The sequence below is a fragment of the Drosophila montana genome, unplaced genomic scaffold (genome assembly GCF_035044405.1).
Source record: "Drosophila montana isolate Dmon_TW-CO22-7 unplaced genomic scaffold, ASM3504440v1 contig_3617_1, whole genome shotgun sequence".
In the NCBI taxonomy this organism is placed as follows: Eukaryota; Metazoa; Arthropoda; class Insecta; order Diptera; family Drosophilidae; genus Drosophila; species Drosophila montana.
The window spans coordinates 273,462-301,319 of record NW_026998502.1 but is presented as its reverse complement, the minus strand read 5'-3'; the positions used below and the strand labels follow the sequence as shown (position 1 = coordinate 301,319).

Here is a 27,858-nt window from a genome sequence, read left to right as displayed (position 1 = left end):
AATCAATACTCACATCCGCATTAGCGCCGACAATTGGGCTGCTGGCGGTGGCGACATTGGCCTGGGCGCGCATCGCCATTATCTCACGTGCCTCGTCCAGCTCCAGGGACTGCAGTTTCCGTGTCAACTGCTGGCATTCCATGTGCGTAAGCTGCTCCGATTCCTTGGCCTCGTGCAGGGCCATCTCCAGTTCGCGGACGCGACTCTGGAGCTGTTCTAGCCGCGCAGACTTGTCGCCGGAAGCCTCGTCCATTTCGTCGATGACCTTTTGGTACTCCACCAGCTGGGCATCGAATTCGTTGCCCTTTTCCAGCAGCTGCTGCTTTTGCTGCAGCGCCTGCTGTTGTTCCGCCGAGATTGCCTGAAGTTGACGCAGTTGCTCCTCGGTTTTGGCGGCAGCTGCTTGCAAATCCTTCTCGCTCTGCTGCACGCGCTGCAGTTGTTCCTGCATCTCATTGATGCTGCTCTGTTGCAGCTCGAATTGGGTTTGATTGGCTTGCAGCTGCTGCTGCGTCTCGGCCAGCTTTGCCTGGCTTTGATGCAGTGCATCCTGCAGCTCGCCCTTGGCCTGTTGCAGCTGGCGCAGCTGCTCGGCCGCCTCAACGGCTGTGCCCTGCAAGCTCTCCTCGCTTTTCTGCATTTCCTGCAGCTTTTGCTCCAGCGCCTTGTTGCTGCTCAGCTGGGACTCGAGCTGGCTGTGGGTCTGCTGCAGGTCCTGCTTCATGCCCTGCAGCTTCTCGATCAGCCGCTCCGCATTCATGTCCGCCTCCATTTCGAACAGCTCAAAGATGTGCGCCGTCTCGCTCTTCTCGGCCTGCAGCACCTCCAGCACCGTGGAGAGCTCCGCATTGGTCGCTGAGATGTTCGCATTGGCCACCTGGATGGCCTCGACGAGGGTCTTGAGGTCCGCTATCTTCTGTGCATCCTCGCGCGCCAGCTGTTCCTTGTGCTGCAGCTCCGCGTTCGTTATGTCCAGCCGTTCCAGCAGCTCCTTGATGGCCTCTTCGTTCCCGCTGCTCTGCTGCTGCTGCTCCGCCTGCGCCTGGGCCAGCTGCTGCTGCAGCTGCTTCACTTCCTCCAGCAGCTTGGCCTCACGTTCTTCCGCGGCCGCTTTCAGTTTTTCCCGTGCAGCTGCCTCGCTGACCTGGCCGGCCTGCAGCTGCTGGCGCGTCTCCTCCAGCTCCCGTTCCAGCTTCAGGACTCTCGCACTGCCCGCATCCTGCTGCGTGCCGAGCTCCTTTTGGGCCGTGGCCAGCTGCTCGTTCAGCTGATTCTGCTTGGCGTTCAGTTGGCCGTTCTCAGTTCTCACGCTGCCCAGCTCCTGCTGCTGCTTCTCCTGCTGCTGTTCCAGCTGCACGATCCTGGCTGCAGACGCCTCCAGCTTGCGCAGGGCGTCGCTTAGATCCAGCGCCTGCTTGGCGGCCAGCTCCTGCTCCGCCTTGAGTTTGCCATTGAGCTGCGCACTCTGCTCCGTGCTGGCGGCCAGCTCCTGCGTCAGCAGCTCCACCTGGCCACACAGCGCATCCAGACGCTGCTGACTCGCCTGCAATTGGCGCTCCAGTGCGGCGCGCTCCTCGCTGCCCTTCGTGGCCAGCTGCTCGTTGGCCTGCTGGTGCTCGACCAGCTGCTGCGACAGTTTCAACAGCTCGGCATTGGAGTCTGTGGAGCTGCTGTGCAGATTGGACAGCTGCTGCTGCAGTGTCTCGTTCTGCTGCAGCAGCGCCTGGCAGCGCGCCTCCAGCTGCTCGCGCTGCCTGCCCGCATCGCCCAGCGCCAAGTCGCGCTCTATGGCCAGCTGCTCCTGCTCGCCGAGCTGCGTCTGCTTCTGCTCCGCCTCTGCTCTCAGCTTGTCCAGGCTGTGCTGCAGCTCCTTGAGCTCTCGCTCCAGCCGCACATTGGTTTGCTGCAGCAGCTCATTGTCGCTGGCCAGCTCCATGCGCTGGCCGCTGCTCGCGCTCTCCAGCGAGGCGTAGCTCTGTTGCTTGGCTTGGAGCTCTTCGTTCAGCTGCTTTAGCGTCTCCTGCAGCTGTGCTGCGCCTGAGCGTGCCGCCTGCAGCTCCGCCTGCACCGTCTCCGCCTGCTGCTGCTGCGTCTCGCATTTGGCCAGCAGAGCCGCGTGCTGGCGCCTCACATCGCCCAGCTCCAGCTCGTGCTGGGCGCAGGCATCCGTGCTGGTCTTGAGCTGCGTCTCCATTTGGAGTTGTTGTAGCTTGGCTGCCTCCAGGTCGCCCGTCAGCTTGTCGTATGCTGCTCGCGTCGTCTGCTCCAGCAGCTTGGCCGTCTCCAGCTCCGCCAGACGCGCGCTCTCCTTGGTCTGCAGCTGGCTTAGTTCCGCCTGCAGCTTGGCCAGCTGCTCTGTGCCCGCCTTGTCGCTCGATGTGGCCTGTTGCTGCAGTTGCTCCAGCTGGGTTTGCGTGGCCTTGAGTGTGGCTTCCAGTTCCGCTGTTCGTGCCTTCGCCTGGCTTAGCTGTGCGGCCTGTTCGGCGCGTTCCTTGACCTGGTTTTGCTGCAGCTGCTCCTGGCTGCTAACTAGCTCAACGTGGACTTTTGTTTTCTGCTCCAGCTGCTGCTGCAGCTGCTCCAGCGACTTGGTCAGCTTCAGTTCTGTGTCGACTGTCTGCGCCTGACTAGCCTCCAGCTGCGACTGTGTCGATTGCTGCAGCAGCTCCAGCTCCTTCTGCAGCCCGCGCAGCTTCTGCTCCGCCACTTCCTTCGCCTCCTTTAGCTGCACATTCTCCGCCAGCTGCTGCTGCAGGTGCGTCTTACTATCACCGCTGGCTTGGAGTTGTTCCCTAAAGCTGCTCAGCTGCTGTTCCAGTTCGCGCTTCTCCTGGTCCATTGATTCGTTCGCTTCCCTCAGCTGCTGCTGCTCCGCTTTCAGCTCGTCCAGCTGCGCCTTGCTGTCGTTGCTGTTGCGGCTGAGCATCTCGTCCAGCGCGGAGCTGTCCGCCAGCTGCACGTTCAGCTGCGTCGTCAGCTCGTCCAGCTGCTGGCTTAGCTCTCGGATCTGCTCGTCCCGCAAGCGAATCTCAGTCTGCAGAAGATCGCACTCGTCGTTGACTGTGGATCGTTGGCTCTCCAGCGTATCGGAGTTGGATTTCAGTTTGTGCAACTTTTCGCTGACCTGCTGCAGTTGCTCCGCCTTCTCCGCCAGCTGCTGCTCAAAGTCGGCCTTGACTTGCTGCGCCTGTTTCTCGTTCTCCTCCTTGAGCAGCGCCAGTTCGCGGCGCAGATTCTCGATGCCGCACTGCGACAGCGAGAACTTCTCCAGGCTCTCATCTTTGGCCACCAGCTCCGCTTGAAGCGTCGCGATTTCCTTCTGCAGGTAGATGATGTTCTCACGCAAACGCTTCTCCTCTTCCAAGGACTCCGTATGGCGTGCCTCACTCAGCTTTTCCTGGACGCTTAGCTTCTCCTGCAGCGCAGCGATTTCCGATTGATCGTTGGCCAATGGAACGCTCTCGTCCACAGCCGGCGCGCTCTGTAAACTGGGCGTGGCTGCGGGGGTTGAAACAAGAGTTTATAGCAATAATGCCCAAGACATTTGCGGGAAACTTTTATACCTGAGACTAGGTTCGTTATTTTCTTTTCCAGATCATGAATCTTTTCCTTATAGACCTGAGATTGAGCCTGCGCCGGAATACAAATGGATGAATTAGTGGCTAATCAGAGCAGTTGTTGCGGGAGTTTTAGAAGATGTGCATTGACTGGTTTAAAATGTGCAGAGATTGGTCTTTTTTTTATATCTCAATCAAATTAATAATAAAAATCAATTTCCTTTTACTTCAATTAAGCTTAAATGATCCAAAGCCTTAAAGGCCCATGGCACTGGACTTTCATAACTAATTTAATAAAAGTTATACAAATTAATTTACTACACAAGCAAAGTACTCGAAAACCTTTAAATACTTGCGTTCACTTATGAGAATGATGGGGAGAAATCTACAAAAATAAATTCGAAGCCTTAGCTGTTGAAAAATTAATTACTAAGCCATTTATATAAATGACACCTTCTTTGGGCGAAAAACTGGCTACGTTTTTATCATTTTCGGGCAAAATAATCTTTGCATAAACAATTTGGGAATGACGAAGAAATCGACTAAAAATAATTAGAAGCCTTAGCTGTTGAAAAATTCCTGTAGCAATCAATTAAAATTACGCCTTATTTCTTCGGATAACTGGCAGCAGTATTGAATTTTCAGGCTAAATAAATCTGAGTAACAACAATTTGAACCAAACTGAAATAATATAACTTTTGAAATTCGAATCATAACTCATTGATTAATCGGCTCCAGTTAGCCGTAAGTGAGAATTATTTATAATACTAAGAAATTTGTTTTAATAAAATAATTAAAAAAAAAAACAATATTTATTAGTCAAAAACATTGCGATCCCTAGTAAATGCTCCTTTCTACATTTTTAATGCAAGCATACAAAAAGATCTAAAAAATCCTTATGTAAGAGAAGAAATAAATAAAATTAGTACAAAATACATTGATAGACTTCACAGCCACCTATTTTAGCCTTAAAGCTAACAGATAATAGTCTAGCAGTAAGAAAACTCAAATATATATACATATATATAAACATGCACTCTATATTCTCGATCTCCCGGCTAGATAAATTAAATAATTACAACTTCAACCTAACATACAAAATAAGTCAAATATAATAGTACGTTTCACTGGAAACTTTCTATTCCTGTTAATTTGAATTATAGCTAACTAAATTTATTCATTGTCTTAAGACAGAGTGTAAATAAATAAAGTGTAAAGAAAAAAAATAAAATATGATTGGGGGTTGATCGAATTTGGCTGGCTCTGAGCTCAATAAATAAAATATAAATTATTTACCAATTGATTGAAGGAAAAGCATTACTCTGGTAATTTCAATTGTGCTTCTAGCCCATCTATTCGATAGAGTCTGTTAGCATTGCTAGTTATAAGTTTATTACTAGGACTTGGAAAAATCTCACTTAAGAACCATAAGCCTAACCCTAATATCTGCAGCACTATTCCAGTCAATGCACATATCTTTTTGCAGCTGTCTTACATTTAATTCATCGCCGCAGAATTGTGCCTCATCTATGGTAAATTGCAATTCCTCCGATTTCTTGCGCTCGTCGCCCAATTGCGACTCCAATTGCACAATGCGTGACTTTAGCTGCGGGGGAGAGGAGAGCGTGGAGAGCAGGAAGAAATTGAATTAAATTAAATTCCAAGTGTAAAGGCAAATAAAACAACACTAATTGGCAAAATGCCTTGCAATAATATTTGTATATCGTATATTTGATATCGGGTAATGTATTTTAATTTTTTGTTATATCGTAAGTAAGTTTTGTTTATATCGTAGATCGTACAACTAGACCAACAGCAAGAAAATTCGCTTTCATAAAATCAATTTTATACAGGTTTTCCAATTTCCATTTTTAAGTGTATATATCTTTATATATATATATATATGTATAATATATGCATATTTCTCATTCGTATTCCAAAATAAAAAAAAAACCATTCAGAACATGAAAATTCAATTCAATTCAATTGGGCTTTTTGTGGCTCATGTTTGTTTTGTGATAGGTGAATATCGTAAATAGTTTTTTGGTTGGTTTTCAGCATAAAACGCTGTCCAGACTTCGGCAATTAACTTCAATGTCAGGTTTTTTCCCAAAACGCATTCATCAAAGGTTTTTCGTTTAAACAACATTTGAGCCCCGGCACAGGTAAGCACAGGTAAGGAGCACGGTCCTCTACTTGATGCGCAACGGTGTCAGGACACTGTGCAGGATGCAGTGCCTCTCGTGCTTGCCCGACCAGCCACGGAACTCGCGTCGCAGATCGGCCAGACGAATGCTATGCCGGGCTATCAGGCGCCTCCAGCGATCGGCCTCGATCAGCAGTTGCTATAAAAATGAACAGGTACATACAGTGGTGCGTAAAAGTCGTTGTACAGAGTTTGAGAATTTCGATATTTTGGTTTTGCGTTAAAAAGAGCGACAGGGGATTAGAACTGTGGTTGGTTGTCGGATTGTGAAATTTTGCCAATTAAAAAAAAAAAAAACACAACTCAAAGTGCGCACGACATTTACGGAGAATGTGATGTGAGGTAGATAAAAGAGATATTCACGCGTAAGACGTAACTCAAATTTATTCAAAAACAAACCGCAATAAAAATGTCAAAATAAAAGAAAAGACAGATAAACAAATGTAAATAAAAGCATAAAACAATACAAGACGAAACCCCCCGGACTCAAAATAGACAACAATCCCATATAAAAGAAATTATATTTCCAGTCAAGCTGTCTATTCTATGCGTGCAATTGTGCTAAGATACGGCAAATTTTTTTTTGGAACAGGTGTGAAAATAGTCAGTTATGCTAACACCGTGAAAGGGATTAATTTGTAATACTTCAGTTATTTTGATACGTGTAAAAATGAATTGTCTTGAAAAATGTCCCATTCTCAACTAGTTGCAGGAATGCTGACTTATAAAATCATGTTAAATCCTTTACCTCACCTAAGAGATTTAATACCACCAAATTGTAAACGTAATTGAGATAAACATTCTACAGAGATTAGTTTACTTTAGGTGGAGTCCATGTTGTGCAAGTTTATTAGCACCGTGTCGTGATATGATTTACCCAAAATTTAAACAGAATTTCAATTCTTTTTTTGTTGACATTGTTAAGCTCGTTAGCGACTTGTTAAGATGATGAACCCGCATGAACCTTGGCCGAGTTGGAGAATGGAGCATGGAAAAGTTTTGAGAATTCCAACCGACTAATTTGTACTTTTTTCGGTGCATGCAGTTAGCGCATTTTATGCGTGGCCAATTGACAGCTTGAGGAGCGCCCAAAAATCATAGGAAAAAGTTTCAATTAAATGAACAAAATGTAACGTGCGCAAGTTAAGTGTGTAAAATTGACAAACGACAAGAAAATGAGAGAGCAAAAAATAAATAAAAAGAAAAAAACGTAAAGAAACACAAAAATGTTAACACGGAGACAAGAAAAAACCAACCAGGTGAGCAAAAACAATTTGTTTAAACAATTCAGCACAGGTGAGCGCCTGCGTGTGTGTGTGAGTGTGTGCATGCGTGTGTGTGTGTGTGGGTTACACTCCTTCTTTTTTTTTTGCAATTGCAACAGCTTTTGAAAATTATAAAAAAAATAAAGACCAAATCAAAGCTGAGCTGAATAAACATTCGAGTGTTTCTCTCTCTGGACTTTAGCCAACTGGAAATAGTTTCTTTTTATCGCAAAACCAAACTTTCTTTGGTTTATCGGATCGCGATTTTTGTAGCTGTTGTTGTTGTTGCAGTTGTTGCAGTTGTTGTAGCTGTTGTTGTTGTTGCTGTTGCTGCAGCGGCTGTCTGGCTGAAATTGTTGTTGGCCTTGTTGTTGTTGTGCGACTGCTGCTGTGGCTCGTCGGCCGCAGGCGGAAGGGCCGACTGCGATCCGCATAGGGCAGCGGCATGTACATTGTATCGGTGAAGATAATTACCTCATTGATGTTCTTTTGCAGCTGCAGCGCCTGGTTCTGTGCATCCTCCCGGTCCAGATCGCGTTCCACCATCAGCTGCTCCACGTGCTGTTGCTTCTCGCGCAGCAGGTCCTGTGAGAGAGAGAATGTACGTGTGTGTGTGTGTGTGTGTGTGTGTGTGTGGCACAACAAGCGCATGAGTTACAACTGAATGCCCAAAATAAGAGGAAAAGTTGCACAAAAAATATTGTGCTCAAGTGTGTGTGTGTGTGTATATACAGGGTGCAGCATATAGTTGCAAGACTATTGAAAATGCCTAATCCAATCTATATTTAAATATGTTAACTTACGAATACGGGTTAAATATTTGAAAATACATTCTTATAGCCTAATTCCACTATAAACATTTATTACATTTTTTCCGAATGTTAAATTTTTCCGAATGTAGAGTATCTTGCCTGTACGTTTTCCTATAATTTCTTACACATTTTGCGAATGTTACATTTTTTTGCGAATGTGAAGTATGTTGTAGAAACCACATTTTTCACATTTGCAAAAAATTGTTGGTATTCACACCGAGTAATTCGTGTTTTTTTTTTTATGATTTTCGCATCGATGTTATGGAAAATATCGAAGTACCATTACCATAAACAGCTTATACATATAACAAAAAAGGTTATCGGTAACTTAAAATTATAATTTAAAATTCTACTAATCCCACAGTTTTTAACATTTAAAGATAACGATCAGACGATCAGCTGTTTATTTAAAGCAGCGGTACTTTTGCCGTTACATATGTTAACGACAACTGACATTTGCTAATGGAATCGCAGAATGTGCAGTTTGTGAATGTAACATATTTTGAGCATAGTGGAATCAGGCTTTTAATTATAAAAGACACATTTTAACATATTTCATCTTAATTAATAGTAAAGAAATTTACAACTAACGATAGTCTTGCAGCTGTATTGCAAAGCAAACCTTTGGCAACCCAACAAACAAGATAGATATAAAACAGGAGACAAATTCTGTGCGCATGCGTAACAAAAAATAACAAAATAAAATGTAAATTTAAACACACAAAAGCGTGCACTAAAATAGAAATTTGTATCGTAGGTATTTATTATGCAGAAGGTGTACGAGTATATTCGAAAACGAAAAGAAAATAATAAAAAATACAGCAAAACATATATACACGAAGATACATATAAGATAAGCCAAAAAGGGTGCAAGTAAAGTCGTATATTTTATAAATATATATTTTTGTACATGTTTAGTTGGGCTCATTTTGGCAATGTGTCATGTGGCAAGTTAGTTGGGGGGCGGGGGAGGGGGTTAGTGGCAGGCTTAGAAGCTAGGTTAGCTAATTGTTTAGTCAATAGAGACACACAGAGAAAGACACGCTCAAGCGACTTTAACAGGCGGGTTTACAGTAGGCGTGCATGTTAACTAACAGCGCGCGGGCGAACAGATGTTGTTTTTGCATACCTGCATGGAAAATTGACTTTTTGGCGTCGTTACAATTGGCCGAATGGGCGTGCTCGATTTGCGCTGCGTGGGAGGGGATTAAAATTAGTTAGTAATAAAAAAAAACTGAACACAGTTAACGGTTAAAATTAACAGTATTAGGCTTAGATATCAGCATAACTGTGGCAGGTAACTGGTAAAAGGTAACAGAAAACTGATAACGTGTGTGTGGCATGTGTGGCATGGTGCAGGCCCGGCTTATACCTGTGCATTCATGCGCATACGCGATGTATTTGTTGTGGCTATGCTGTTCATGGTGCCGATCGAGGTGAGAGATTCGCGCGAGCCGGCGCGCGACAGACGCGTCTTCTTTGTCGACGGCGACAGCGACACCTTGGCAATTGGCACAAAGACACCGAATTTCGGCTTGCACTCAAAATATCTACAAGAAGGTAAATAAATTAGACAGTAATTAAAGTCTAAAGTTCTACAAACACCAAATGTAAGGTCTCACTATGGACGCTTTACCTGATGCCATCGACGGCGCCGTCGTTTTTGCCGCTGGCCTCGTCCAGCTCGACGCCGCACCAGTTGCCAGGTGCGAACTGTGTCTCGCCCAGGTAGCGCAAGATGCCCGGCCGACTGCCAAAGCCCGATGAGACAATCACACGATCGCCCACCGTCAGACCGTTCTCTGCAAAGAGCCATAGTTAAAGATAACTCTACATATAATCCTTAACAGATCAGCTGGACTTACTGCCCGTGCCCGGGCTGCGTAGCATGGAGCTGCGCAGGCTGGCCGTTGGTGAGCCCGTGCGCGAACGTTCCGGCGAGTTCTTCGCCAGCGGCGACGTGGGCGTCATTGCGCCCGACAGCGGATATGTCGTAAGCCGTGTAAGGCGCGAGAAGATGCCGCGCTTTGGCTCGCACTGGAAGTAACGCTTGCCCGAGACGCAGCCATCATTTTTGCCTGCAACAAATCAAGGTGTCAGTTTTAGTTGACTTCATAGCGAGTGTCACCTGTTCGATCGGTCGCTTACCATTTGGTTCGTCAAGCACAATGCCTGCCCAGTCGCCGGGCGCAAAGTGTGTCTCGCCTATGTAGGCTATCTGGCCGGAACGCAGTCCGCCCACCCACACGCGTTGGCCAATTATGAACTGCTCCGTGTTGGCTGTCAGCACGGTGCTGTTGTGATCTGTCAATTAGCAGGAGAGGGGAGGGGAGGAGAGGGATCGAGGAGGAGATGACATAGATGAGTATTTGATTATTATTATCATCAATCAGCAATGAACTCTCAATGTTTTGGCTGCGTTTCATAATGTTTCACACACACGTTCAAAACTCTGTTCAAGTCGTTTTTCTATATACGTACACATATATACATATATATATATATATATATAGTATAGTCGAATATGATGTCATATGCAAATTGTTCTAGTGCAATTTGCATATGTCGCTTGCAGTCAATGAAAACCATTTGAAGCTGTCATATAAAAAATGACTACAACACGATCCCCCGCACAGCTTGTGTAGAACGGATATTGGCTATTACCCGCTGATTATTATAGATATATATATATATATATATATTTATATATATTTCAGCACTAATCCATATGCACTTGATAGATCTTCTGATTTGACTTGGCAACGCCTTAAAAAGTTGGCTTTAATTTAACAAATTACTTGTTGATATTTGATAAATGGCTTTTAAATGAAAAAATAATTAACTGGAAAATTACGCAACAACAAAATATGAAAAATAAATAAACAAAGATTGCATGCAACCTATGTCATAATTTGTTATTGTTTGGCTCCTCCATTAATTTATTTTTTAAAGCTGCAACGTCAAGCGCTTCGCCCACATCTAATATGATAATTTGGTTAAATTTTTCATCATTAGGTTTTCAAATTTTTGCCGCTGCGATACGCAAGACATGCTCTTTGCTTGCCTGCATAAAGGTGTCAAGTTTGAGTTTGCAAAAAAAAAACTATTATATAAATATAAACTTTTGCATATGCATTAGCCAAACATATTGTATATATTTTGTCGGGGGTCGGGTTAATCGAACATTAGTTGCGCTACTTTGCTCGTTAAATGTACTAAATTAAATAATTATTAGTTTGCTTTAACGTTCTGCTTTGATAATATTCGACTGAGTCACATATGTGACACACTCTGGACTTGCTTATAGTATATAAATTATATCACTTTAAACAAAGCTTCAACCTAAGTATAGCTTTCTATATTTCGCTTCTAGCTTCGCAATTAAGTTTTACGGGGAATAACTTGAAGGTCGGCACATTACACAAATAACGTACTTAACAACTTGCATTTGCCTACAACAATTTTAATGAGAAAGAAGGGCTATCTTCGGCACGCCGAAGATTTAATACCCTTGCATAAGGGCACAGGGAAATTAGTTAATGCCCAGTGTGGTTGATATCTTGAAAAACAAAAATTATTTCATACAAGAACCTCTTTTTCGACCGATCGTTTCTAGGGCAGCTATATGATAAGTGGTTCGATGTAAATAAGATTTTGCATAAATGTAGAAAACATAGTGAAACTTATAAAAAACGAGTTTGGACAAGATATCCTGAAATACAAAAAAGTTTTCCATACAACAAGTTAATTTTCGAACGATCGTTCCTATGGCAACCATATGATATTGTGGTCCGATGTTGATAGGATTTGGCATTTATATGAGGAGCATAGTATAACTATTAAATGCCGAGTTTGGTCAAGATATCTTAATAAATAAAAAAGTTGTTCATACAAGAAACTACTTTTCGACCGATCGTTCCTATGGCAGCCATATGCTATAGTGATCCGATTCAGCCGGTTCCGACATATGTACTGCGTGCAACAGAAAGAGGCACTTCTAAAGGGTTTCATGATTATTGCTTTAAAACTGAGAGACTAGTTCGCATAGAAACAAACAGACGGACTCGACTCGGCTGTTGATACTGATCAAGTATATATATACTTTATGGGCTCGGAGATGTCTTCTTCTATGCGTTACACATTTTGAGACAAAGTTATAATACCCTCTGCAAGGGTATGCAAATAAATTAATATTATCTGACCCATGTCACGCATTAAGCTGATGGGGCTTTAGTTGTAATATCCACAGATTAGCTGGCTCAGCTGTACAGTGAACACCCACACGCGTTGTAACAGTGCTTAATTGCTGGTAACGGCTCATTAGGCTTTGTTAATTTGACAATTTTTGAATCTTATAATGCGGGTTAGATCAGTACCAGGTAAAGCTAGCGACGGGCCATAAATCGTGGTAGCGTCCGTTTAAGGTGCGAGCAGCAACTGGCATCGACTCAAATAAACCACCTGCGCAAATATCTAACTGACATGTTGTGTGCATGTGTGTGTGTGTGAGTGTGGCACGTCTCGAGCAAGATAGAGACATATGGTTGTATCTATTTCGATATACACAGATAGAACAGTTCGTGAGCTGCTCTTTTGCTTACCTGAGCTGCGACGCCGACCCGTGGCCTCAAGATAATAATCGTCTATGGTTAAATCGAAACGAAAACAAAAACAAAGCACAGTTACAGATACATTTACAGCATGCAGGTGTGCTTGGGGTGGGGTGCGGGGGGTATCTCAGTTGGACAGACTTACAAGATGTGCGACGTCCATTGTCGGAGGGAGACCTAAGCGATCCGCGGCCGGGCGAGAAGCGTTCCCAGTCGGACGTGGGCGAGAGCGAGGAGCGCGTAAAGCGCTTGACAGTCTCTTGATAGAGATCTACGAGTATCGGATATATAAGTACTACTATATAGACGCGATTTACATAAATGTTAAATGTTAACTGCATTTGGGCGTCGCTTTTTTTTGCGGTTTTAGCTTTTGGGTGGCGCACAGATCGGAGTTCATTCGAGGTCTGTTTACGTTTTGCCCGTGGTTAGTTAATAATTAGCGAATTTGTGTTAATCACATACAACGGACCCATGCCTCGTAGCCGGGCCTGGTAAATTATTATTATGTGAAAGTTGTCAGTTCTGTGTTGTTGTTGTTTAATCAGTTATTAGCCGCAAGCAGTTGGTAAGTCAGTTAACTGAAAGAACTTTCCAGAGTGAGCAGGTGCTTAAAATCAAATTCTCAACTGAGCTGTTTTGTGAGAAAAAAATACGTGTTTAAAGGGTGAGGCATTTGCGATTTAGAAAGGTGCATCTGCTGAACTTTACTTTAACAAATTTGAAAAGAATGGGAAAGACAGTAAAAAGTAGAGTATTAAGAGTACTATAGTATGTCTTTAGAAGGAACTTTTGTTTTGGTGACATACCAGAGTGTAAAACTGAGGCTATCAATAAACCTAACAGACATATTTTATATTATTTTATTACTGTTTAATTTATTACTATTTTATTTATATCTCCCAAGGTTGCTAATAATTGTGTTGTTCTTAAAAAGCTTTATGTTTTCAGGTGTATCTGCTGAACTTTATCTTACAAGTATAAAGAGATTGGATTTCGAAGGTTATAATTCAGAATGTAAAAAGTATGGTTGGACTCTCCAATCGTCTGTCTTTAGAAAGAGCTTTTGTTTTGCTGATATGCCGGAGTGTAAAATTGAGGGTATAAATAAACCTAAGAGTCAGGTTTTATGTCTTAAAAGGGAACAGTTAGTATTTTATTTATATCTCCCAAAGTCTCTAATTATTGTCTTGTTCTTAAAAAGCTTTCTGTTTTCACTGCTCAGATAAAAAAATGAGAAATCTTAAAAAGTAGCTAGAGAAACGTATTTTATGGCTAATCATAAAGTGAACTCCGTTAGGCGACATTCTCTCTCTTTGCTGCTGCTGCTGACTTTCGAAATCAATTGTCGTAAATTTGCAAGCGTCAAAATAAAAAAGCATAAATCAATTAAATTGTCGACAGTTTGGTAGCAAATTGCAGCAGCGAGAGTCAGAGCAAAAGATGCAGACAGAAAGCAAATATAAACATTTTGTGCGATTGCACGATTTTGGTTTCCGCTTAATTTACGGCCGTGTAGTTAATTGTGTTTTTGTCAGCTCGAAATTGGCTTTTTCTTGCAGTTGTTGTTATTGTTGGCTGTCTGCAATAAAAATGTATCTTGAAGATGCGCGAAAAGCCTTTGCCAGCCATTAGAGCTGCCCGAACGGTAGCCAAGCATGACGTGGCCAAAAACGCACAGCAGCAGCAACTTCAAGGTTCAATTGTTGCTCAAAAGATACATTGACCCCCCCCCCCCTCCCCCTCTACCCATTTGTATATATATGTGTCTGATCAGTCAAGACAATTTGTTATTATTTGCTATTATATTTCGTGACGCTTGCAATTTTTTAATTATCCCCACAGACCATTGTGTCTGGCAAATGTATCTGTATCTACAAATATGGACTCCCTTCAATTTATCTATCATGCTAAGACTTTCACTGTGTCCAAACAAGCGAAACTCTTTTCAATTGGCTTTTAGCCCTTTTTTAATAAAAGACAAGCACTTGAGAGTTCTACGCTTAAATGGAAATGTTTAGCAGAAAATATAAAAGTAAATAATAAAAATTGTCTAAGTTTTAAGTCCAAGGAAAATTTTGCAGAAAATATATAAAAATAATATCATTGGTCATGAAAATTGGCTAAGCTTGAAGTCCATGAAAATCTTTGCAGAAAATATATAAAAATATTGTATAATTGGTTTTAAAGAAAGTATATAAGAAAATATATAAAAATATTATATAATTGGTCTTGAACTTTATATCCAAACATTTAAGTAATATTTGATTTGATTTTTGACAAGAAATTTTTGCAGAAAATATAAATATAATATTATTGGTCATGAAAGTCGGCTAAGCTTGAAATCTAAGGTAAATTTTGCAGAAAATATTTATTTATTATTATATATATTGGCTGAGTTTGAGTTTAAGTTGGGAACTTATAGCTCAACATTTAGGTAATATTTGACTTGGTTTTTGACTGAAAAATGGACTCTCTCAAGTTAGGTTTAGCTCATTCTTTAGATCAAGAATATGTGCATGCAGTTACCTTCAAGGCCAGAGAGTCGCTTGGTGCTAATAGATCAGTCATAAGCAGCCATTCGCTGGAACCTTCATTAATTGCAGCTCAACTCGGCTGGGCGAGTGATGGAAATCTGAATTGTTGATTTTTAGCGTTTAACTGTTAAACGTGTTTTTGCGCGAATGTGTTTGTGAATGCTAAAAATACATTTCCTTGCAGTTGACATTCAGTGTCTACACTAATGAACTCATGTATCTGACAGATACGCAATGAATCATCAAAGCGGCCGCTGCGTCCACTGCGCTGCGGCGTGAGTGTGGCGCCCCGAGTCTATGGCCTACGTCTACGTAATGCTGCCTAATGTTGTTTTGGCCAAAAAACAAAAACAAACAAACGCAGCCGACCCACTTTGCTCACGACTCTGGCCAAATGGATGGACGCGTCCATTTATGGATCTGATCGGATCGGATCGGGCGTGCGCTCGCATGTTCGCCCGATAAATCACACAGCGCGCACAGCGCGAACATGTCATGGGCTCATTATCTATTGAAATGATTAAACAACATTTAATTAAGCTAAACTGTGTGCAAGTGCATGTCTCTGAGGCAAATGCATAGCGTGTAGGTCGCCGCTATCTCAAATCGAACTCTCAGCTACAGATTCTAGATACAGATACAGATACAGGTACAGATACAGATACTTGTGTCCAAGTCCAAGTGGGTGCTGTTGCTCGGGTTGTGCTCGCTTCTCGTCCCACATTGGGCGGCTGCTAGATAGCTGTAGTCGTTTTGCCTGGTCACACTGGTCACGACTTACATGACTTTTCGGCAGGTAAAACTAGATGCAAATCTCTTTTTGCGGCAAATGCCGACAACAGTTGCCGACAAAAGTTGCTACCAACACATTCCGCACAGCAGCCAAGTGCCGCTGAATGGCTTGGGCAACAGCTACAGTGAAGTTTCGTAAGAGGGACATAAGTAATAAGAAGTAAGCCTTGGTATGACAGGCGAATTGGATTTAAATGAACAGCTGGAGTTTTCGAGCAACTGCTTCGGCTTAAAGGTCTTGATTATAATAGGTCCTGGCCTCAATTTTATTATAATTCCAAAATAAACACTTAAATATAATTAAATACATTTTTTATTTAACTGTGGCACGCCTTGCTTAGCACTTAGTTAGTCTTCACTGTGCGCTCATCTAAAATGCAGCATTTTTATCGCAATTAATTGTATTTCTGTGCATTTGCTTTGAACACAACAATAATTGCATTTAATTTTCTATGATAATATTCTTTGATATTTTCAACACCAGCTTTTGTGCTTAGGCGCTTAGAACAACGCCCAGGCGATTGTGCTATTGTGAGAATTTCACCAAATGGAAAACTGGTTTGAATGTCGGGCTTTGTCGATTTTGGTATTTAGATTTTAGATGCTTACGTGACGCGGGTGCTGCGTAGTTGTTGGCTTTCAGGTTTTCACAAACCACTTTTCGAAGGCGTATTCGTAAAATGTCAATAATATAAATATTACTTTTGACTGCCAAGAATATAACAAAAATAAAACCAAAAACATGTGACTCCAAAATTTATTGATATGCCGGCAACAATCTATAGAAACCCCCAACATCCCCCTTACCCACATATTTGCAGTGTATTTTTTTTTTTTGAGTGTCGCGTATTTCACACTACAATTTAAATTGTATAATTTTATACGCATATTCATAGAACGTGTTTAGCATTCAAAATACTGGAAAGACCTCAGCTGAGAAGGGCACTCGAAATACCCCAGCATATATCTAAAAACAATTATATAAACACTTGAACACACATTTGCTTAATGAAAATTATTTGATTAGCGCCAACTATTCGCATAGGAATATAAACGATTAAAATTATAACTGAAATAATAGTTAAATAAATTGTTCAGGGGAAGTCGTCGAAATTGTTGCCAAGGCGCAGTTCGCAGTCAATTGAGGTGATCATTTGTAAATCAGATTCAGTTGATGCATACAAAAATAAGTAATTGAGGTTGGGATAGATCAATCAACTGATTGAGGTCAAGTTGAATTGGAGAAAGTCTGGGAAAAATTTGCGTGCATATTTTGGGTATATTTTCTAACTAGTTCAAAATTATGCAAAAATACAAAATATTTGCAATTTGGTTTTAGGTTATCAGGAAAAGATTCCAATTTAAAGTATTGGGTTTACTTTGTAACTTGTTCAAAATGATGCAATAATACAAAAAATTGCAATTTAGATTTAGTTTATCTAGAACCCAAATAATCGCAGCTTAAATTAAGATTAAAAGGAAAAATTTTCCAGTTGAAATTATGGTTAAATTAATATGTTCAAGCGTTGCCGATTTAACTTTAGATTAGATCCGTCAAATGCAATTTTTAACGCCGTTTTATTTTTAGTTTATGGATATGTTTACCCCGATGTGTTAATTAAACCATTAAAAGCAGTAAGAAACGTATTAATATGTCATGGAATTAAACAACTTATGAAACGCATCTTGAAAGCCAAGTGTACAAATGAAGTTAAATGCAAAGAAATGTAATTAAAATATATGTATATTTACCTGTGTAAGCTGAATTGATCGAACTCAAATTGTCATCGCTTTCACGACTCATGCTGTTTGTATCTAAAAATAAAACCGAAAAACGTATAACGGAAGCAAAGAAAAGAAAGAAAATACAAAAGTCAGGCAAATGAACATAACAATATAACAAATAACAATAAAAGATATATGAAGAGCACATGCTGACCACGAGAATAACAAAAGGCAAATTAAATTGAAATTAAAGCTACTTACGACCCACAATAGGGGCAAAAGGGATCCAATAATTCAGAGTTTCATACGATATTCAGGCCAAAGCAACTGCCCAGCTGCCCGGCTAGCTAATTGGCCAAGAAAGCAAACGGCGGCGGCGGCGGCACAACAAAAAGCCAAAATGTGCAAATAGCAATTAGTAGCCGGTAAAATTACCGACTTCAACTCGATACATATTATTGTTCGTCTGTGTATCTGTGTTTGTGTGTGTATCTGTGTGTGTTTGTTTGAGTGTGGGCTGGGACAAGCGCAGTTAACAAATTGCACAGTTAAGCGCAGTTAAGTTATATAAACAAAGCGCTCGCTGAGATAACCAGACAGCGTTAAACAGGTGAATGTAGCGCAGCTAAAAATATACTTATTATGCATAACAATCGAAGATAAATAAACATCTTAAATATACTCAAAGTGAGTTAAAGATACTTCAATATCTTTCAGATACTCAGCCAGATCTAAAGCCATCGAAAGTAAATCAAAGATGCTGAAATATCCCTCAGATACTCAGGCGACAACTAGCGATAGTCAGTTGAAGATATTTAGAGATGTATCTTATAGATACTAGAGGCGAGTTACATACCTTTCAGATACTATGTAGATCTACGGCCAACGAAAGTAAATCGAAGATACTCAGTTAGACGACGACAGCCAGCAGTAGTCAATTGAAGATACTTATATGTGTATCTTAAAGATACTCAAAGCTTAAATACTTAAATATCTTTCAGATACTCTGGTAGATCTAGAGCCAACGAAGGGTAATCGAAGATACCAAAATATCTTTCGGATACTCATTTAAGCGACGACAGCCAGAAGATACTTATATATGTATCTTATAGATACCCAAGGCGAGTTAAATATCTTTCAGATACTCAAGGTACGTTTACAGCCAACGAAAGTAAATCGAAGATACCACAATATATATTTTAGATACTCAGTTATGCGACAGCTAGCAATAATCATTTGAAGATACTTATATATGTATCTTATAGATACTCAAAGCTAGTCGTGACACTTTAGCCCGCACACGCGTAGCATCTCGTCTTTAGCATCTGTCTGTGGGGTGATCCATCACCTTTAACTGAAACTCGTTTCAGCGAACGATACTAGCCACAATTTTAATGACCTATTAAAAACGTCAGTGCGAATCTCGAAAATCAACTGAAATCAGCGCGCGTCAGCAAAACGTTGTCCGGCTTCTGACATTTGCCGGTATTTTACGGCGTGAATTCGTTACGTGTACTGAAAAAATGGACACTCGAAAAAATGCCGGCAAATTGCAAATTGAAGATGTACACAATTGAGTTATACCCAGCATTCGCAGATGAACGGGGTATCACAGTGCTGCATGAAAGACTGATTGGCAAATTGAAGGTCAATGCAAATCCACCTGATCGGGTGAAAAACAAGTGATTTTTACATAAATAAAAAACTCTTTAGACAGTAAGATGCCAGATATGTTTAATAGTCTGTAACAGACTTTGACATTAAGCAGAAATCTGTCTACCATTTGTATCTAGTCAACTTATTCCAACTGTCTTATGAAAAACTGTTTACTAGGTATCTGCTAGTCGTGCACTGCTCGATTGCAGCATTCTTTATAATTTTCAAGCTGAATAATTAACAACAAAATGCGGCACGACAGTTTGCAGAGTAAACAAATGAGCAAAGGCAGCAACAACGACTGATTGAATGACAGTTTAAAGATCAATGCAAATCCACTTCACCAGGTGAAAAATAAGTGATTTTTACTCTAATAAAAGACTCTTTAGCCCCAATAGTCTGTAACAAGCTTTGATATTTACTAGAAAGCTGTAGACATTTTCTATCTAGTCAACTTGTTCCAACTCTTTTTCGGATAACTGTTTACTGGGTATCTGCTAGTCGTGCGTTGTTCTTGCGGCATTCTTCATAATTTTCAAGCTGAATAATTAACAACAAAATGCGGCACGACAGTTTGCAGAGTAAACAAATGAGGTAAAGCAGCAACAAGCGCTGAATATAGAATTGAAGATGTTTTGTTTTTGGCTTTTTGCTTTGCTTAACTGATTGAACATTAATAATAATAATAAATGTACGGCTCAATAGATGGGCCAACAGTTGCCGCGTGTCTCTCCAGATTGAGAGAGAAAAAACAACTTAATTACGCTTTGTGCTTTATGCCAAAAATTATGAAAAGAGCCTTCAAATTTGGCCAAATACAATTAAGAGCCGCAGTAATTTGCTTCTTTTGGCCCGGTAGCCATAAATAATAGCAAGAAAAAATATATAATTATTTTTTATTTTATTTTTGTTGCTTAAATTGTGTTACAAATTATGCAACCCACACGCAATTGAAAGTCGCTTTTGGGTTGGGCATTTGATTAACTATCTGTGGGCGTTCGGCATGTTGTTGTTAACTGTTATTGGAGTATCTCGGGGCAAAGTATTATCCGAATTTTGTAGTTGATTGAATACCTGCAATTTGAACTGCGAACTATAAACTCTGGTGGTTGCATATTCACATTATATAGCTCGACTGGGAGATATCCCTTGCTGTGTAATCAAAAGAGACGAACAAATTCTGCTGTAGAAATTAAACAAAGCTTTTCAGCTTTTTCTCTCGAACATATATTTGTTTATTATTAACAGAGATGTACTTAGAAGTTGCCTGGGGCTGGCAACACTTAGCAGCATGTTAAATGGAACTTTGGAGTGCTACATTTGATTATTGCAAATAGCTGCGACAGGGGCTTTTGTTTGTTTGTGTTTCGGTAAGTGACACGTTAATTTATTTGCCTGTCTGTCTGTGCCTTAGAACAATATCGCATTCGAAATAATTAAAAGCACTCAAGTGTGCACGAATGAAAAAATAAAACCATTTGACGGTGATTAAAATGCTTGTTTAATGGACACTATTTGCACCGGGTAGGCACCTGAGGCTCTTTTAAGCCGGCGAAGTATGTTAGCTGGAGCATGAAATAACTAAAGGAAGTAAATGGGAGAGATATCTCCGCTGTATATGAGGAACATGTCAAAGCAACTGTTACAAAAAACAGCTGGGTCTTCCTCCCAACTCCCCTACCCACAATTCCCCAACTCCCCTACTCTCTACTCTCTACTGGTCTGGTCTGTTGGTCCAAAGCATAAAGAACTCTGCCATTAGGCGCACATTACATACAAGCTCAGAGGTTAATAATTCATTAGTAGACAGCTGGAGAGCGAACTCTTTGTCAAATCAGCATGGAGCACAAAGTTAGTGGCCTTAATGGGTTTGTTTGCGTCGACATGGAAGCCGCTTAGAACTTTTTGGCCAGAAAAGCAGCGAAGCGAATAACAAAATAAATAAGTAAAAAATCTTGCATGAATGATATTTCAGTTTAAGCTAAAGTTATGACAACATGCGAGCAAAAAAAAAAATTAAATGCCATTTCATGGGCCGCGCTTATGCAAAATAAATCCCGCGCGACCTAACGTGGTAGCTCATAAAAATTAATTAACCAAATGCGGCAGCAGCCGAATGCTGCCAAAAAGCAACTGTAATTGAATTACAGGTGCTGACAAAAAAAAAAAGTAAAAGGTGCCGGCGGAAAAGGCAACAACAAATTTGTGTAAAGTGCAATTAGCAAGCGACTTGATTGCCATATAATGTGCCAGCCCTGGTGGCAATTAAAAAGTCGTCATATATTTATGGCAAGCAATATGCAGCAATGCAGGCTAATGGTGCGTATGCGCAACAGAAGCAGCAGCAGATATATTACTCATACGCCACCTACGCGGATGCGCACTGGAATTCTAGAACAAATACAAAAACTGAACTAAGCTGAGCTCATTGCGCCAAAATGGCTACAGAAATAAATAACAATAATAATAAACAAATATGTAAACAAACTGTTCAAACAGCGACAAGTCCGAAATGACGCCAGAATCTATTGTTGTATTTCACACACAGAAATTTAACGACTAAACCATAAAGAACAGACCAAATAAATGATGCTACCAATACGATATGGTTCTACATAGTCCAGTCCGGGCTTGAGTACGGGCTATCTTATTGAGTTTATCGATGCTCACAAATATGGCGAAAGCCTCGTAACATCTGCGCCCACAACTTGCCGCACAGCTGCCTTTTAAAATGTGTAAAATAAATATCTAATTGGTTCGCTTCAGTTGTGTAAGCGAGGGGGAGGTGAGGGAGGGGGCGTGGTCACAACGCTCCGTCATGGCAAGGGTATTTATATATATACATATATCTAACAGCATGCAATTAAAAGTAAACATAACCTTATGATATCTCTTTCTTATCTTAATGCCGCAATGGCTTTAACTATTGAAAGCTTTAGAATTCCAAGCTGTCAAATGCTAATAACAATACTTATAATTTAAAAAAGGTTGATTTGGGTTTTAAACTTGAATTTGTAAACAAGTTCGAAGGCAAACACTGAATTATCTGGCTCAAATTGGGTTTGAACCAGCTTCACAACCAGTTCAAAGCCCATGTCAAATCTTCTAGCCGGAATGAGGCTTACGAAATTTAAATTTAAATAGGGAGTCTCAATGAAGATCACAAGCAACATAAATTCCTAACTAAATGTTTTCGTGTCTTTTGTTTATTTTTATCACCAAACTGACGGAAAATACAGCTGGCAGTTAAATTCGAGCATGTTTACCTCCCGGTTGGGTTTTCCAGATAGCTCGCAGAGCTGGTAAATTTTGGACTGGCAATGCCTAAATAAAATAGGTGCCTGTTTTTTTTGTTGTGTACTCGCCCGACTCGTTATCAGTTGTCAAAAGCAGCCAAAAAGGCGATAGTAACAAAAAGCAAATAAACGAAATACACAAAAATGCTGTGCTGATAAAATGCCATTAGCAAAAAGAAAAAAATACAATGCCAATTGTCTCGTCTAATGCTTATGCTCTATACAATGTGGCAAATGTGCTACACGGAATGGAGCAGGTCTCTCATCGAACCTCAACCGCGTCGCGTCCGGCCGAAAAGAAAGCCCGTCCCCGGACGAACAGTAGAAAGTTTGCGGCGAGCCGGCGAATTTGCATTGGGTATTAGCAAGTGAAGCGTTTTGGCCAAAACACGTCACAGCCCATGCCAAAAATTGGCCAATCAACAATCAACAAATGCAACAAAAAAACTTTTGCGCAATATGTTAATGTTATTTGTGTTTATTGTAAAAACTAAACATGCGAAAGTTATTTAGTTGCATATAGAAAAAGATAGTTAAGTCAAAGCCCTTTGAAAGAGGCAAAACGCGGGAAAAGCTCTGTTAACGGAAATGTTAGATAATTGCAATTAAATGCATCACTTCGAGATATTTTGAATGGAGAGCGAGAACAATTTTGAACTGGAAAAAGGGAGCCCCAGGGAGTCCGTTAGAAGTTTTACTGTACGGTAATACTTATTAACAGTTGGATGTTTAAATGACGTACGACGCATTTAGCTGCCCTTATGTGTAAAACATTTGAAATTCCAAAAACTTTTTAATTGCACAAATAACTGATTGCACTTTTCTATTTATACATTTGTTTACATAAAATACTAATTGCCTGATTCCACTGTGCTCAAAATATGTTACATTTACGAACTGCACATTCTGCGCTTCCATTAGCAAATGTCAGTTGTCGTTAACATATGAAACGGCAAAAGTACCGCTGCTTTAAATAAACAGCTGATCGGTTTGATTTGATTTACCGAAGAGCGAAATTCGATAAATCATCACAAAAAACACGAACTACTCGGGTCGAATACCAACATTTTTTGCAAATTTAAGAAATGTTGACAGTGGAATTAGGCTTTAAGGCTTTTACGTCGTATTTTCAAAGGTTATCAAAAGGGACAGTAAGTTTATTTGTGTATTTCATCAATTGTCTATTGGCTGCCGTCAAAACTTAAATAGACAATAATACATTTTTATAACTAATTAGCGGTTAACCGCAAATTTCAATATAGCAAAATCCGGTTGGTGCTTTTTATTTATCTATCATTGTTGTTGTTGCTGCGCTTTTACTTGAGATGCGGCGACAACTTTGTTGTTGTTTTGAGTTGAAAGTCTATGGAACGGCTAAGGTTAATATTGTGGGCCAAGCGAAATACACGTGATTCTCAATGCTGGAGACAGACTGGAGACAGACTCTGACTAACCGCTGTTGACCAAATTACAGTGTAACTGAGTTCAGGGCCAAAAAATATGTGTAGCTTGTTTTAACAGCAAGATAATAGAATCTGGGAAAATACATCTAACCTTCAGGGTATAATTCCGTACAAAGAGAGTTAGTCATAATTCCTAACTGAGGAGTAAAAGTGCTGGGCCGCGCCCTTAATGATTCCTATCAACGTGCTATAAAATTAAATTTGGCGTTAAACAAAAAGACAATATCTAAAGGAATGATAAGAAATGTGTTTCAAAAACTCGACTACAGCAAGCAAAAAACAGTAACTAAGTGTTGCCAATTATAATTATCTTATCAATGGGGCAATAAAAAGTGCGAAATCAAAGTAAAATGTTGTCAAGCCTCATGAAACATAAGAAAAATGTCAGCCAATCGACTCCTATGTAGCTTTTCCAATTAGAGCAATATTTTATGTAAATATAGCTGTTAATAACAGAAGCAACTCAAGGTTAACATTTATGGAAAACAACAACAGAAACTGTTAAAGCTGGCAAATATATTCAGCTGGAATATATATTCATCTGGAATATATGTTAATGCACACATATGTTAAGAAACAACCGGCAGATATTACGAATAACAATAATGAAGACATTTTCAGAGCACTTAGAGCACAAGTTCGGATATTCCTTATAGGGCAGCACAGAGGACAACAACAACTCGAATCAAAAGGGTCACAACTTTTACTTTCTGGGTTTTGATTTTTTGTTTTGTTTTTGTTTTATCAGAAATTCACCTTTTTTTTAGATTTGTAACAGAAAATTAGTTGAGATTCGACAGACCAATGGAAATCGGTTTAATGTCTACGGCGTATTCCAGTATATTGCAGTATATAGCTGTATTGTTCAGTTGAAGCCTGATATGCTGGCCAGAGCTGATGCCCGCATCTATTAAGTAGTTCCCAAAAAACGCGTCCGTCTCGCAAAAAGTCGCTGAAGTTACTGAAAAGCGCAAGTTTTGCGAAATTGCGAGAAGTCAGCAATTGCGAGCTTTGCGAGCGCGAGAGAGCCAGAGAGCGCGAGAGCGCGAGAGCCGAGTGCAGAGCGAATAAACGAACCAAGCTTTGTAGCGCAGTGTTGCTTTCGTCTATGTGTGTGTGTGCGTGCGCGTGTGTGTGTGTGTGGAGCAACAGTGTTTTTATTGAATAAACGACGACACGAAAAACCGTAAAGTTATTTTACTTTTTTCTCATTTAGCTCGTAACACGGACGCGTACTTTAAAGATTTTGCAAACAAAAGCGGAGCGCTGATCGTCTTTTTATTGGGGGGCAAAGCTTCGCAAGGGTTGCCACACTTTTCAAAGTGATTTGCATACCTCTTAGAAACGTAGCATATAAAAAAGTTGTGCAGGTCATAATTCGCTTACGTACTTATTCGTGATCTGAATTAACTTATCAAAATTTCAAGGGATTTTGATTAAATTGCGAAATTACAACGAGCTGAAGAAACTTAGTGTATTTGATAGTCGAACACTCTCTCGTTTTAAGATTCATATTGGAAATGGGTGCGTGCACTGATTGATGATCGTGGCGCCTATATAATGCCTGCCGAGTCTGAAACTGAATTGCGTTTGGCTTTTAGCACTTATCGCAGAAATAACAAATTGAATGTAGTCTCCGGCCGGAGATTCTATGGAGGATATGCGGGCGCAAGTGTGTTGCTCAATTGAATGCTCTATAAATAAAGTAAATAAATGATGAATCAGTAATGGGTCTCTCCACAGCAAAAGGTCAAATCATTGGCAGCACTCGCTGACATTCGAGCTGAAAACCGAGTAGTACAATAATCCACTCACAGATCACGGATCGCGGATGTATCCACCCATTAGACGATCCAATCTTAAGTCAAATGAGCTTTCGGCTTTTGTAGCACACACATTTTTCATATATTTTTATTATTATAGAGAGCGCGCTTGTTTCCGATCAAGATCAATAAAATGACATAAGCTCGACCAGAAAACAAAACGCTAACGAGAAAGTGCAAAACACGGGAAGATGAGAGATAGGTGTGTGTGTGTGTGTGTGTGTCCGTATCTGTGTGTGTGTCAAATGCGCAGTGCAAAAATTGACAAAAATATATAGAGAGAATAATATAAAAGGCAACAGTTCGTCAGTTCGTGTGTCATCAGCTGCTCGCCTGACAGACAGACAGACAGCACGCAGCGCACAAAATTCAATTATAAGTGCCACAATTTATAAACAGTCGCTGCCCCACACACAGCGAGTGCTCCGCTCCGGTAGGGCATTGGGAATTCGGGGTGACGGGTGTTGCGGGTTTGACATTGAGTGCTGAGAGATGAATGACAGGTACACGAAAGTGATTCTGTTCTAAGTGCTTCGAATGTGCCCTTTGAATTCGCTGTGAATGCTCGCTTGGATAGAATAAATTATAAAGAAGAGGCTCTAATTGGGAGTTCCCGACTAGGGAATACCCTGAATTCTCTTTTACCAACACAAAATGCAGCTCGTGCTAGGATGCGTTTGCTTTAGCAGTAATAAAAAATTAATGTAAAAAAAAATTCCATCACTAGGAATCGAACCCGTGACAGATAGCACCACTACAGTAACTCTTGCGCTTTGCGCAGATACGAGGCCAGCCAAAAAAGGTTTTCTTTAATAACTTTTGTGTTTCTTAACCGATTTCGATTTCGAATTTTCAACAGTAGATCTTATTTTGTTCACAAAAGTTATCAATTACAGGAAACAAACTCGTACTGCGCGGGCACTAGGAGGACATACGTTCCCAATTTCAGTCTCTACGTTTAATGGGTTCTGGGATCCTTGCCTTCAAACATACGGACAGGCAGACATGGCTAGATTGAGTTGGCTATTGATGCTGATCAAGAACATATATACTTTGTGGGGTCGGAGTTGCTTCCTTCTGCCTGTTATATACATTTGCACAAATACATTATACCCCTTTCACTCATTTTTATGGGTTCAGGGTATAAAAATACCTTAAGACAGTTCAAAATACTCTTTAATTTATCTAGAGCAAACAGTTCTTATAAGTTAAAGAATGTGGTTAATAATAAAGGGTATATTGCTTTTGTAGTTATAGAGAAGGCCTTTCTGACGCCACCTCTGTCAAAACTACAATAGCTAACGAATTTGCATATAACTCAGAGATTATTTCCCTTTCGGGAAACATTCCCAGTGTTGCTTAAAATTGAAAAAAAAAAAACAAATGTTAAAGGTAAAATCTTGATTTTTGGTATCCGCAGACATTTGTATGCCACATTTATTCTCTAAAATTAGGGATGGGAGATTAAAATTGAGGCTGAGTACTGGGTAGCTTCTAGTCGACCTGTACAATCTAGAACAATTTGCCCTGGTGCAATTAAAGAGCTTAAGTTGGGGATAAGAGAATAAAAAGCAAAGCCAGCACCCTTTGAAACTGGATACAGGGTATCTGCTAGTCGGCCAGTACCTTCTAGAACAGTTACACTTGCAATTAGAGAGCTTACGAATGGGAAACAAGACACTGGCGTAAAGCTTTCCTCACTGCGGTTGCATCGATTGTAATAAGATAGACGATGAGGATCGCGCGAACTTCCCATTATAAATATAAACACAAATAAGCATATACACGATACCCCCGCATATATGGGCTAATGGGTCGATCGAAGTGCGATACGGGGCTGCGGTTTGGCACAATTACGTGAATGAATTGTGTCGCAGACGCCTCCAACACACAGCACACACAGCACGGCTCAATTAAATAGTAGCCGCGTTTCATTTAATTGGCCGTAATGTTGCCATCAAAGACTCTTTTTCAAATGGAGTGAAGCTGTTTAATTATGAGTCGAGCGCCTGTGTGGGCGGCTGTCAGTCTGCCGAGGGGTAAACAAATCGAGGGATCTGTTTGTTTTTACTGCTTAATGTGTGGTTTGTTTTGCTGCGGGCTGTTCAATGGATAA

General features: G+C 40.8%; 1 protein-coding gene across 3 annotated transcripts in view; it reads right to left on the bottom strand.

Moving 5' to 3' along the window:
- The window catches only part of CLIP-190 (Cytoplasmic linker protein 190), a 31,629-nt gene that overhangs the window by 1,910 nt on the left and 1,861 nt on the right, over positions 1 to 27,858 (bottom strand). Inside the window, exons 3-14 of one of the 3 annotated variants that reach the window (XM_064692499.1) lie at positions 17,532 to 17,594; positions 12,596 to 12,721; positions 12,442 to 12,483; positions 9,989 to 10,144; positions 9,706 to 9,918; positions 9,477 to 9,642; positions 9,213 to 9,390; positions 8,970 to 9,032; positions 7,503 to 7,613; positions 5,053 to 5,163; positions 3,564 to 3,630; positions 14 to 3,498 (exon numbers count right to left, since the gene is read on the bottom strand). In XM_064692499.1, the coding sequence (XP_064548569.1) occupies positions 14 to 3,498; positions 3,564 to 3,630; positions 5,053 to 5,163; positions 7,503 to 7,613; positions 8,970 to 9,032; positions 9,213 to 9,390; positions 9,477 to 9,642; positions 9,706 to 9,918; positions 9,989 to 10,144; positions 12,442 to 12,483; positions 12,596 to 12,721; positions 17,532 to 17,594 (4,781 nt within the window). Of the gene's footprint in view, positions 1 to 13; positions 3,499 to 3,563; positions 3,631 to 5,052; positions 5,164 to 5,267; positions 5,903 to 7,502; positions 7,614 to 8,969; positions 9,033 to 9,212; positions 9,391 to 9,476; positions 9,643 to 9,705; positions 9,919 to 9,988; positions 10,145 to 12,441; positions 12,484 to 12,595; positions 12,722 to 17,531; positions 17,595 to 27,858 lie in introns of those variants that run through there. The other 2 variants (XM_064692496.1, XM_064692497.1) reach the window with 2 other exon arrangements.